The sequence below is a fragment of the Oncorhynchus gorbuscha genome, linkage group LG04, assembly GCF_021184085.1.
Source record: "Oncorhynchus gorbuscha isolate QuinsamMale2020 ecotype Even-year linkage group LG04, OgorEven_v1.0, whole genome shotgun sequence".
In the NCBI taxonomy this organism is placed as follows: domain Eukaryota; kingdom Metazoa; phylum Chordata; class Actinopteri; order Salmoniformes; family Salmonidae; genus Oncorhynchus; species Oncorhynchus gorbuscha.
In genome coordinates this window covers 67146775-67159494 of record NC_060176.1, presented here as the reverse complement: position 1 = coordinate 67159494, position 12720 = coordinate 67146775, and the positions used below count along the sequence as shown (strand labels likewise).

The 12720-nt window shown below is 46.0% G+C and overlaps 1 protein-coding gene across 5 annotated transcripts in view; it reads left to right on the top strand.

The window, feature by feature from the left end:
• The window catches only part of LOC124034559 (protein FAM222A-like), an 82395-nt gene extending 71105 nt beyond the window's left edge, over positions 1-11290 (top strand). For 3 of the 5 annotated variants that reach the window (XM_046347913.1, XM_046347914.1, XM_046347918.1), the window contains one exon: positions 8622-11290. In XM_046347913.1, coding sequence (XP_046203869.1) covers positions 8622-10105 — 1484 coding nt within the window. In that variant the 3' untranslated portion in view covers positions 10106-11290. Of the gene's footprint in view, positions 554-8621 lie in introns of all 5 variants that reach the window. The other 2 variants (XM_046347916.1, XM_046347915.1) reach the window with 2 other exon arrangements.
• The last annotated feature ends 1430 nt before the right edge of the window (positions 11291-12720 follow it).

The following is a 12720-nucleotide window of genomic DNA, read 5'->3' as shown; positions in this document are numbered from 1 at the left end:
ACTCGGGTGCTTGGCACTAATGAGCGATGGCATTTAGAGATGTGCCCGCTCTGACACATGGGCATTGTGTACTGGGTGGTTAAGGGCAAAGGTCAGCCTGTTAACTGCCATCTCCTCACCCTGGCGTAGGAGCCCAGCCCAGCTCTCACCACCACTAGCTGCACCCGGCAATGCCACTTCTCTTCACTTCAGGTAGTTTAATCTTGTGGTATCAGGGTTGAATAGTCATTGAAGTGATGGTTTGGAGAGTGGTTTTCGTAGCATTTTGCTATAAAGCCGTGTTGGTCTTTCCTGTTTCTTCTGTTCTGTGACACTGTTTCAGATGTACACGTGAGAGTGCCGGTTGTCGCCTCATGCCTCGTTCTGAAGAAGAGAAAAAAGTTTGTTCTTCCATCCCCAGGGGAAGTAATTAATCCGTACAGGGCTGTCAGGTGTTGAAATGAAGCGAGTGTGAAGCATTTAGTCCAGGAGGCATTGCAGGCTGTCGCCCGCCCAGGCACCTGTTGTCGTCCCTGCCCTACATTTCAGCAGAGAGCAGGATGCTCCAGTGATGGCAAGTGAAACACACAATCACAGCTGGAGTGTGTGTGTGTGTGTGTGTGTGTGTGTGTGTGTGTGTGTGTGTGTGTGTGTGTGTGTGTGTGTGTGTGTGTGTGTGTGTGTGTGTGTGTGTGTGTGTGTGTGTGTGTGTGTGTGTGTGTGTGTGTGTGTGTGTGTGCGCATTTGTGTGTGCAGGAAACCCCTAGCCCTGGGGGGAGGCAGTAGGGGGAGGATGCAGTGGGTGGGTGCCTCAGTGTGTTTATCAGCCAGTACCATCTGTACTCTGCTGCTCAGCACTGTGATCTATTGCAGCCAGAGCCAATAAGTCCCACAAAGCTGCAGATCTGGCCTGAACACCGCCAGGCAGTGTCCTTTCTCCATGGCCTTAGTTTACTTATCCTGACATACTGCTCCTCCTGGGAGAAGACCGATGAAGAGACCCTGGCCATGCACATCAAACACCACATCAAAGTGTGTTTGTGGGCGTGTGTGCGTACGAGCGTGTTTGTGCACAAATGAGGGGGAGAGAGAAACAGAAAAATCGAGAGAACGGGAGAATGATGCAGAGAATTGTGTATGTGTGTGTCACAAACTCTGCAACAAAGAAATGATTGTAGGCAATTAGAATCAGAAAAAGCACAGACACTAATTTAACACCTCCATACTTTGCGGTCCTTCTAAAGCTCAGTTGGTAGAGCATGGCGCTTGTAACGCCAGGGTAGTGGGTTCGATCCCCGGGACCACCCATACGTAGAATGTATGCACACATGACTGTAAGTCGCTTTGGATAAAAGCGTCTGCTAAATGGCATATATATATATGTGAAAAACACCTTGAGGATTGATTCTAACCATCGGTTTGCCATATATATATACTTCTATTCCTCCTCATACTTCTACTCCTCCTCATACTTCTACTCCTCATACTTCTACTCCTCCTCATACTTCTACTCCACCTCCTGCTCCTCATCCTTCTACTCCACCTCATCCTTCTACTCCACCTCCTGCTCCTCATCCTTATACTCCTCTGCCTTTGTGGGGCTGAGATAGGTTCTGCCTGTTGACAAATGACGGGTGAGCCGGGGAGAGATGGATGGAGGGAGTAGTGGGGCGTTTCTCTGTGGCCAGCCTGATCTCATAGACTTGAGTCTAGGTTTCTGCAAGAGGGAAAATATACGGCACAGCAGTTAGGTGTGGAAAATATGGACTCACCAGAAAGGAATGGGAATTATCCACCCTTTTTAAAGAATTTCCTGGCTGTTTCTGGCAGGGTTTTTTAATTGTTTTTTTTCTCATGTGGCAGTAATTAGGAGAAATCATGGGGGTGCGAGGGGCGGCACAGGTCCTTGATATGCCAAAGCTGAGTATCTCTCCTCATTTGAACCATGTGATGATCAAAGATGTTTTTTTTATCCTGTGTTGTAAAGAAGATCAGAAAAAAACTGCCACCGTACCATTAGCATGTATCTTTTCTCTTTAGAGCAAATGAAATAAGTACCTGTGGGAACATCAAAGCATGGTGCCACCACTGCTGTCACCAGGGAGGGTTGGGAGAGTTGTGTCCCAGTCAGGCAGCCCCGGTCCTGCTACCCACTGATCTGGATGCCTATGGTCCTTTATGCACAAGTCCAGATTCGGACATGTACGGTGTCCTTGTAATCTGTACAGTGTCCTTATCAGGAAACTCATACTTGGTGTTAGTCATACACCTGCAACTTAATATTACGGTGTTCTTAATGTTTTGTACACTGTGTATGACAGTTCCATCCCATTGTGATCAGTTCATTTACAGCCATAAACATGGGATTGTGTTTTTTTTAAATCCATTGTCTCTTGTCTTATTTAGGACCAATTGTGATGCTGGAGTCTGATATATCTGTCATTGACTATTGAAGGTTGTGATATATAGGCCTAATATATCTGTCATTGACTATTGAAGGTTGTGATTTATAGGCCTAATATATCTGTCATTGACTATTGAAGGTTGTGATATATAGGCCTAATATATCTGTCATTGACTATTGAAGGTTGTGATATATAGGCCTAATATATCTATCATTGACTATTGAAGGTTGTGATATATAGGCCTAATATATCTATCATTGACTATTGAAGGTTGTGATATATAGGCCTAATATATCTGTCATTGACTATTGAAGGTTGTGATATATAGGCCTAATATATCTATCATTGACTATTGAAGGTTGTGATATATAGGCCTAATATATCTGTCATTGACTATTGAAGGTTGTGATATATAGGCCTAATATATCTGTCATTGACTATTGAAGGTTGTGATATATAGGCCTAATATATCTATCATTGACTATTGAAGGTTGTGATATATAGGCCTAATATATCTGTCATTGACTATTGAAGGTTGTGATATATAGGCCTAATATATCTGTCTTGAACCATCAATGTTTTACTTCGACATACAGTATTTAATCCTCCTGTAGTCGGAGCAAATGGAACGGCTTAAAAAGCAACTTCCATTTTGGCATTAAATTCAGACACGAATACTATGCCCCCCCCCTGCTTTTTAACTCTCACTTTATTTCCTTTATGATATGGGTCTTGTAGATTGAGTCATTTTCACAGTTGAAGGCCCATTGCATTGTAGAAATGAACTCTCCATGGTATCAGTAATTGGAGCAGAGAAATTAGAGTTGTGACTGCTTAGCTATGGAGTCTCATTAACATGACTTTGTGATAGGAAATGAAATGGAGTAAGTCCCGCTCACACATCCCCTACCCTCAACTCCTCAGGTTGCCATAACATTCGTTGACTGGTTCTTTGGCTTCTCATTTTGGTGCTTTTTTTTGTTAGCTTTTGCAGAAAAATGACATTTTTGAAGAGGTTACGAGTCATTGGTGGCAGTTGATTTATCGTTGGTCAATTTAGTTATATTCCCTGACGCCACTTTTTGTGGGACGTAGTTAATTAGCCATGAAATTGTCTGAATAATGTCGTTTGAATCAAATATCGCCATGGTACCCCACCCCCCAACACTGACATGTTTTATTTTTTTAATGGACATTTTGCTGCCTGCCACCTCTACTCACGTCGGTTAAACTCTTCCTACTTCCTACTTGTGTGAGCGGACTCCAACATTGTGGAATTTAATTTTGGGGGTTGGAATGGCTGCAGGTACTCCAGATAGCAAAGCCCCACTACAACCACCAGTTTCAGTTGTGCATGACCCATGAGCTTGGTTATGAGAGTGTAATTCTGGTGTCAGGCAGAATATCTATCTAGTGTTACACCCATAGAGATGCGTACGTATATGACTATATTAATGTGTTCGTCTTCAAGCTGTGGTTACTCCCCTATACTACAAGATCTAAACGTTACAATTCGGAGATTCCCAGCAGTAGTTTATCAGCAGTCGTCACATTTCTCTCTCGTTATTCAACATGGTCTCATTAAAATATATTTAAAAATTCTGAACCATTGTAGTTATACTTGGGGTGACGTATTAGTATGATGTTCCCTGGGGTGACGTATTAGTATGATGTTCCCTGGGGTGACGTATTAGTATGATGTTCCCTGGGGTGACGTATTAGTTTGATGTTCCCTGGGGTGACGTATTAGTTTGATGTTCCCTGGGGTGACGTATTAGTATGATGTTCCCTGGGGTGACGTATTAGTTTGATGTTCCCTGGGGTGACGTATTAGTATGATGTTCCCTGGGGTGACGTATTAGTTTGATGTTCCCTGGGGTGACGTATTAGTTTGATGTTCCCTGGGGTGACGTATTAGTATGATGTTCCCTGGGGTGACGTATTAGTATGATGTTCCCTGGGGTGACGTATTAGTATGATGTTCCCTGGGGTGACGTATTAGTTTGATGTTCCCTGGGGTGACGTATTAGTATGATGTTCCCTGGGGTGACGTATTAGTATGATGTTCCCTGGGGTGACGTATTAGTATGATGTTCCCTGGGGTGACGTATTAGTATGATGTTCCCTGGGGTGACGTATTAGTATGATGTTCCCTGGGGTGACGTATTAGTATGATGTTCCCTGGGGTGACGTATTAGTATGATGTTCCCTGGGGTGACGTATTAGTTTGATGTTCCCTGGGGTGACGTATTAGTATGATGTTCCCTGGGGTGACGTGATGTTCCCTGGGGTATTGATGTTCCCTGGGGTGACGTATTAGTTTGATGTTCCCTGGGGTGACGTATTAGTATGATGTTCCCTGGGGTGACGTATTAGTATGATGTTCCCTGGGGTGACGTATTAGTATGATGTTCCCTGGGGTGACGTATTAGTATGATGTTCCCTGGGGTGACGTATTAGTATGATGTTCCCTGGGGTGACGTATTAGTATGATGTTCCCTGGGGTGACGTATTAGTATGATGTTCCCTGGGGTGGGTGATGTTCCCGTATTAGTATGATGTTCCCTGGGGTGACGTATTAGTATGATGTTCCCTGGGGTGACGTATTAGTATGATGTTCCCTGGGGTGACGTATTAGTATGATGTTCCCTGGGGTGACGTATTAGTATGATGTTCCCTGGGGTGACGTATTAGTATGATGTTCCCTGGGGTGACGTGATGTTCCCTGGGGTAGTATGATGTTCCCTGGGGTGACGTATTAGTATGATGTTCCCTGGGGTGACGTATTAGTATGATGTTCCCTGGGGTGACGTGATGTTCCCTTAGTATGATGTTCCCTGGGGTGACGTATTAGTATGATGTTCCCTGGGGTGACGTATTAGTATGATGTTCCCCCTGGGGTGACGTATTAGTATGATGTTCCCTGGGGTGACGTATTAGTATGATGTTCCCTGGGGTGACGTATTAGTATGATGTTCCCTGGGGTGACGTATTAGTATGATGTTCCCTGGGGTGACGTATTAGTATGATGTTCCCTGGGGTGACGTATTAGTTTGATGTTCCCTGGGGTGACGTATTAGTTTGATGTTCCCTGGGGTGACGTGATGTTCCCTGGGGTGAGTTTGATGTTCCCTGGGGTGACGTATTAGTTTGATGTTCCCTGGGGTGACGTATTAGTTTGATGTTCCCTGGGGTGACGTATTAGTTTGATGTTCCCTGGGGTGATTAGTTTGATGTTCCCTATTGAGTTTGATGTTCCCTGGGGTGACGTATTAGTTTGATGTTCCCTGGGGTGACGTATTAGTATGATGTTCCCTGGGGTGACGTATTAGTTTGATGTTCGTATTAGTTTGATGTTCCCTGGGGTGACGTATTAGTTTGATGTTCCTGGGGTGACGTATTAGTTTGATGTTCCCTGGGGTGACGTATTAGTATGATGTTCCCTGGGGTGACGTATTAGTTTGATGTTCCCTGGGGTGACGTATTAGTATGATGTTCCCTGGGGTGACGTATTAGTATGATGTTCCCTGGGGTGACGTGATTAGTATGATGTTCCCTGGGGTGACGTATTAGTATGATGTTCCCTGGGGTGACGTATTAGTTTGATGTTCCCTGGGGTGACGTATTAGTTTGATGTTCCCTGGGGTGACGTATTAGTATGATGTTCCCTGGGGTGACGTATTAGTATGATGTTCCCTGGGGTGACGTATTAGTATGATGTTCCCTGGGGTGACGTATTAGTATGATGTTCCCTGGGGTGACGTATTAGTATGATGTTCCCTGGGGTGACGTATTAGTTTGATGTTCCCTGGGGTGACGTATTAGTATGATGTTCCCTGGGGTGACGTATTAGTATGATGTTCCCTGGGGTGACGTATTAGTATGATGTTCCCTGGGGTGACGTATTAGTATGATGTTCCCTGGGGTGACGTATTAGTTTGATGTTCCCTGGGGTGACGTAGTTTGAGTATGATGTTCCCTGGGGTGACGTATTAGTATGATGTTCCCTGGGGTGACGTATTAGTTTGATGTTCCCTGGGGTGACGTATTAGTTTGATGTTCCCTTAGTATGATGTTCCCTGGGGTGACGTATTAGTATGATGTTCCCTGGGGTGACGTATTAGTTTGATGTTCCTGGGGTGACGTATTAGTTTGATGTTCCCTGGGGTGACGTATTAGTATGATGTTCCCTGGGGTGACGTATTAGTAGTTTGATGTTCCCTGGGGTGACGTATTAGTTTGATGTTCCCTGGGGTGACGTATTAGTTTGATGTTCCCTGGGGTGACGTATTAGTATGATGTTCCCTGGGGTGACGTATTAGTATGATGTTCCCTGGGGTGACGTGATTAGTTTGATGTTCCCTGGGGTGACGTATTAGTATGATGTTCCCTGGGGTGACGTATTAGTTTGATGTTCCCTGGGGTGACGTATTAGTATGATGTTCCCTGGGGTGACGTATTAGTATGATGTTCCCTGGGGTGACGTATTAGTATGATGTTCCCTGGGGTGATGTTCCCTTAGTATGATGTTCCCTGGGGTGACGTATTAGTTTGATGTTCCCTGGGGTGACGTATTAGTTTGATGTTCCCTGGGGTGACGTATTAGTTTGATGTTCCCTGGGGTGACGTATTAGTTTGATGTTCCCTGGGGTGACGTATTAGTATGATGTTCCCTGGGGTGACGTATTAGTATGATGTTCCCTGGGGTGACGTATTAGTTTGATGTTCCCTGGGGTGACGTATTAGTTTGATGTTCCCTGGGGTGACGTATTAGTATGATGTTCCCTGGGGTGACGTATTAGTATGATGTTCCCTGGGGTGACGTATTAGTATGATGTTCCCTGGGGTGACGTATTAGTATGATGTTCGTATTAGTTTGATGTTCCCTGGGGTGACGTGATGTTCCCTTAGTATGATGTTCCCTGGGGTGACGTATTAGTATGATGTTCCCTGGGGTGACGTATTAGTATGATGTTCCCTGGGGTGACGTATTAGTATGATGTTCCCTGGGGTGACGTATTAGTTTGATGTTCCCTGGGGTGACGTATTAGTTTGATGTTCCCTGGGGTGACGTATTAGTATGATGTTCCCTGGGGTGACGTATTGAGTATGATGTTCCCTGGGGTGACGTGATTAGTTTGATGTTCCCTGGGGTGACGTATTAGTATGATGTTCCCTGGGGTGACGTATTAGTTTGATGTTCCCTGGGGTGACGTATTAGTTTGATGTTCCCTGGGGTGACGTATTAGTATGATGTTCCCTGTATGATGTTCCCTGGGGTGACGTATTAGTATGATGTTCCCTGGGGTGACGTATTAGTATGATGTTCCCTGGGGTGACGTATTAGTATGATGTTCCCTGGGGTGACGTATTAGTTTGATGTTCCCTGGGGTGACGTAGTTTGATGTTCCCTGGGGTGACGTATTAGTTTTGATGTTCCCTGGGGTGACGTATTAGTTTGATGTTCCCTGGGGTGACGTATTAGTATGATGTTCCCTGGGGTGACGTATTAGTATGATGTTCCCTGGGGTGACGTATTAGTATGATGTTCCCTGGGGTGACGTATTAGTATGATGTTCCCTGGGGTGACGTATTAGTATGATGTTCCCTGGGGTGACGTATTAGTTTGATGTTCCCTGGGGTGACGTATTAGTTTGATGTTCCCTGGGGTGACGTATTAGTATGATGTTCCCTGGGGTGACGTATTAGTATGATGTTCCCTGGGGTGACGTATTGATGTTCCCTTGATGTTCCCTGGGGTGACGTGATGTTCCCTTGAGTATGATGTTCCCTGGGGTGACGTATTAGTATGATGTTCCCTGGGGTGACGTATTAGTTTGATGTTCCCTGGGGTGACGTATTAGTTTGATGTTCCCTGGGGTGACGTATTAGTTTGATGTTCCCTGGGGTGGCGTATTAGTATGATGTTCCCTGGGGTGACGTATTAGTTTGATGTTCCCTGGGGTGACGTATTAGTTTGATGTTCCCTGGGGTGACGTATTAGTTTGATGTTCCCTGGGGTGACGTATTAGTTTGATGTTCCCTGGGGTGACGTATTAGTATGATGTTCCCTGGGGTGACGTATTAGTATGATGTTCCTTGGGGTGACGTATTAGTATGATGTTCCCTGGGGTGACGTATTAGTTTGATGTTCCCTGGGGTGACGTATTACTTGGTCACATGTTGGTTAGCTCTGTCCCTTGTTCTCACTCCAGTGTCTCTCTCTTTGTTTTGCAGGTGAGCTGGTGGTTCCCATGCATTCTCCCCGCTACCCCAGTGTGGCTGAGCTGGATGCCTACGCCCAGAAGATGCAGAGCAGCCCGCTGTCCATCAAGATCTTCCCCACCAACATCAGAGTCCCCCAGCACAAGCACCTTAACCGGACTGTGAATGGCTTCGACACCACAGGTAGCCAGCGCTATAGCCCCTACCCACACCTCCACACCGGTGGCTATACAGGCCTCCTGGCCATTGTCAATGCCTCCTCATCCTCCTCCTTCGGCCCCACTAAGGGCATCATCAAGAACTCGGAAGGCAGACGGACTAAGCTCTCCCCAGCCCAAATAGCTGTGGCCCCGTACCCGCCCCCTAGCAGTAGCACTTTAGCCAATGGCCACGGCCAGATGGTGTACCTCACGGGGTCCTCGAAGCCCCCTGAAGCACCTGCCCTCTCCCGCTCGGTGCCCCCTAACGTCACTGTGGCCGGCTCTATGATCCCCGTGACAGGGGGACGAGGCCTGGCCCAGCCCCTCTCCCAGTCCAATCTTCCCTCCATCCAGAGCATCATCTATCAGATAAACCAACACTGCCAGGCCCAGGCTCTGCAGCAGGTGTGCCAGGGAGCCACCTCCTCCACCGCACCTTCCACCAACCCCAGCCCCTCCAAGAAGGGTGCGGGGGGTGTCATGGGCATCTCCTCTGGCTCCTCGGGGGGTGGCTATGTGGGCAGCATTGCGCCCCAGCCTAACCTGGTGTACACAGGAGCGGGGCTGCCGCTGGCGGCCCACAGTGGCGAGGCCATGAAGGCCGGGGTGTACTCAGACAGTATGGACTACATCCTGTGGCAGAAACAACAGCAACAACAGGCTGTGCTTCGCATGTACAGTGGGGGCAGTGGGGGAGGAGGGGCCATCAGTAAGTCCCCTGAAAGCTGTGGTGCCCCGGGGGGAGGGGGGATTATGGCCAAGGCCCAGGTGTTGTCGTCGTCGTCGTCCTCCTCCTCCAGACCCTACCACCTGACGGGGGGCATTGGCAGCGGGGGGTGCCTGGACAAGGTCAGCTCCTCCCCTCTGAACTGCATGGGGATGCATGGCAACTTCTCTGTGGGCCAATACTTTGCCCCGCCCTGGAACAGCGTGCTGGTCACCCCTGACAGTGACTGTTACAACCCCCAGCAGGAGCTCCTGAGGACCACCACAGGAGGACCAGCTACGGGGGGCCACAGGGAGATGGTCTACCACCACCACCCCCACCACCATCACCACTACCCCGCCATGGACAGTGGGAGTGGGGAAGGCCTGTGCTGCAGCCTGCCCAGTAAGAGTCAGCTGTGTAACACATCGGTGCTGAGCAGCAGCCTGCAGTCTCTGGAGTACCTGGTCAACGACATCCACCCGCCATGCATTAAAGAGCAGATGCTGGGCAAAGGCTACGAGACTGTGTCGGTGCCACGGCTGTTGGACCACCAGCATGCCCACATCCGCCTCCCGGTTTACAGATAGAACGGGGATGAGAGCGCGAGTGCCAGAGCTCAAGAATTAATGAATGAAGCAAAAGCTGGATTAAAGGTGAGGGACAGAAGATCTTGATTTCCTGGGGATGTACAAGTCTGTTGAGACTGGCACTGCTTGAAGCAGGGAGGGGGCTCCAGGGAGGGAGACGATGGCGTTAGACTGGATCCTGTGTTGGATGACAGGCTGGGAGGGGGGGGGGGGATGGTTATTTATCAGTGGGGGAGAAAAGGGATTTCAGTGGTTTTGGTTTTTAGAAGATTCTCCTGATGTCCCGTGGTTAATTTGCCAACTGGAATTTGGGGCAGTTTTATTTTGTTTGTTTTGTTGTTGAGTTGACTAAACCTTTTCCTGAGAATCATAGGTTGATATGAAGTGCATACAGCCACCTATGTTCCCCCATCCATTTAGAACGGCAGAGGGGTGCTGTAGTCACATAGAAGGACCCAAAGGGCCACGGTGTAGGGCTGCTTTCTAAACTCCAAAAGAACACGCACACACATACATTTGCTTACACAAGCACGCACGCACACAAGCACGCACGCACGCACGCACACACACACACCTATATGCACACACACACACACCTATATGCATACACACACACCTATATGCATACACACACATACCCAAACAGAACACTATATACTAAGAAGAAAAATAAAAACATGGAATCAATACTTTGGTATGATGTGCAAGAATCACAATATTGACTAAAGAATATATTACAATATTAGTAATTATTGTTATAATTGATACTATAAATTGCACTGCTTGGAGTTTAAAAACATTTAACTTTGGAGTTTGGAATTGGGTAGTTTGGATATGATATGTTGAAGAAACTTGAAACTACTTTTGTTGTTTTCTATATTTGTGGGTATATTATATGCATTGGCTGCTATGGGGAAAAGTGTCTCAATGCTTTTTATTGTTTCATTTGGGGTTTATTGGTTTATTTAGTTATTCCTCCTCAAACTGACAGGCAGTTTCTGATGTTCTAGTGTAAGGCATAGTGGCTGGCCAGAGTGCTCTCTTCTCTAACCAACACTGGAATCTACAGTATATCTTCAAAATAAAAAATGTTGCAAAAAAATATGAGAAAAATGTCACTATTGAAGATTGAGAGGTTGTCAACTATGACCTCTTATGTGTATTTGTTTATTTTTGTCCCCTAGACCCCCCCACACACACACACACACACACACACACACACACACACACACACACACACACACACACACACACACACACACACACACACACACACACACACACACACACACACACACACACACACACACACAAAGAAACCCCCTGTTTAAGAATCTGAAAATGAGGCTGAATCAGCTTTTTCCTATGAGAGGGCTTTTTACTTAATTCCGCTATAATGCTATTCCTCTCTTGCCTAACTTTTATAAGTAAGTATGGTAGAAGTGGGATATCCCTTTCACTTTTGGGCCCTATCATATAGAAGGAGTGTGAGCCGGGACCAAAGGGGAGTCTGTCCAGGGTACACCGATGTGCCCCATACCCCGAAAGTGAAACAATCACGCCCTGTCTTCTCAGGTGATGTGAGATGAGACAAGGTTCACTGCTTTTTCCTAGTACGTTTCAGCCCATGGTTGAGATGAGTTGAGCCCGGGTCATTCATTGACTTTAGGATTCAGAGCATTTAAATATTTATTATGTCTGAGTTTCCCTTGAATGTGCTGCACTTAAATTACTGCGATGTCTAATGCCTTTTGGGACTCGAGTGAACCCGAGAAAAAAGAGAAATTGGATCAGTGCAGCAGTGAAGCAGTCCTCTGGTCCTAAATTAGCATTTCCTTTGTCAGTCAAATTTCACTGGTAAATTGAATTTATTAACTGGAGAGAGAGCTGGGCTTTGTCACGAGGAAATGCTGGCAACAGTGGAGATATATAAAGTGCAATTATTATGACTGTATTAACGTTTCTCTGAGCTTACACCAAAAAATGTAAACTACAGTTGTGAATACATTCCCAATGTTCCCCGATCCCCATCCTTTTCTGTTTTCAGGTGTAAAATAAATCTCATTTGAGAATATATTCAGAAGCCAAATCTTGGCTGTGAGAATTGTCATTATTTTTCTACTGTCCTAAAAAAAAAGAGAAAAGGATCTCAAGTCAAATATCCATGATTCTGGAGTTGATCGTGTTTTTGGCGAGTCATGGTGTGGCTATATCTAAGGTTTGTGTGTGTGAAATGTGTGTTAAAAAGGCTTCATAAATGCTTTTGAGGTCATCACAGAACCCAAACTGACCTTTGCATAAGGAATTGCTCTTTTAAATTTGCCACGTGTTCAAATGGCCTAGTATGAGTTGCATCCATTGTTCACATACACTAAAAAATAACAATTATCAACCTACAGTCATTGTATCTTCGAATTTGAAGATATTCCAACACTGTATCCTTAGATTTACTGGAGCCACAAAAAGGAGACAACTAACGACATCAGCAAACATAATTTACGTTTTCCCCTCAACCAGCTTTTTAATCAGAATCATGAGTCTTAATGAATATGCTAATAATGTTTGTGGAAGTCCTTGGAATGCTGACAAAGCAAAGCTCTTAGACCAAAGAGTAC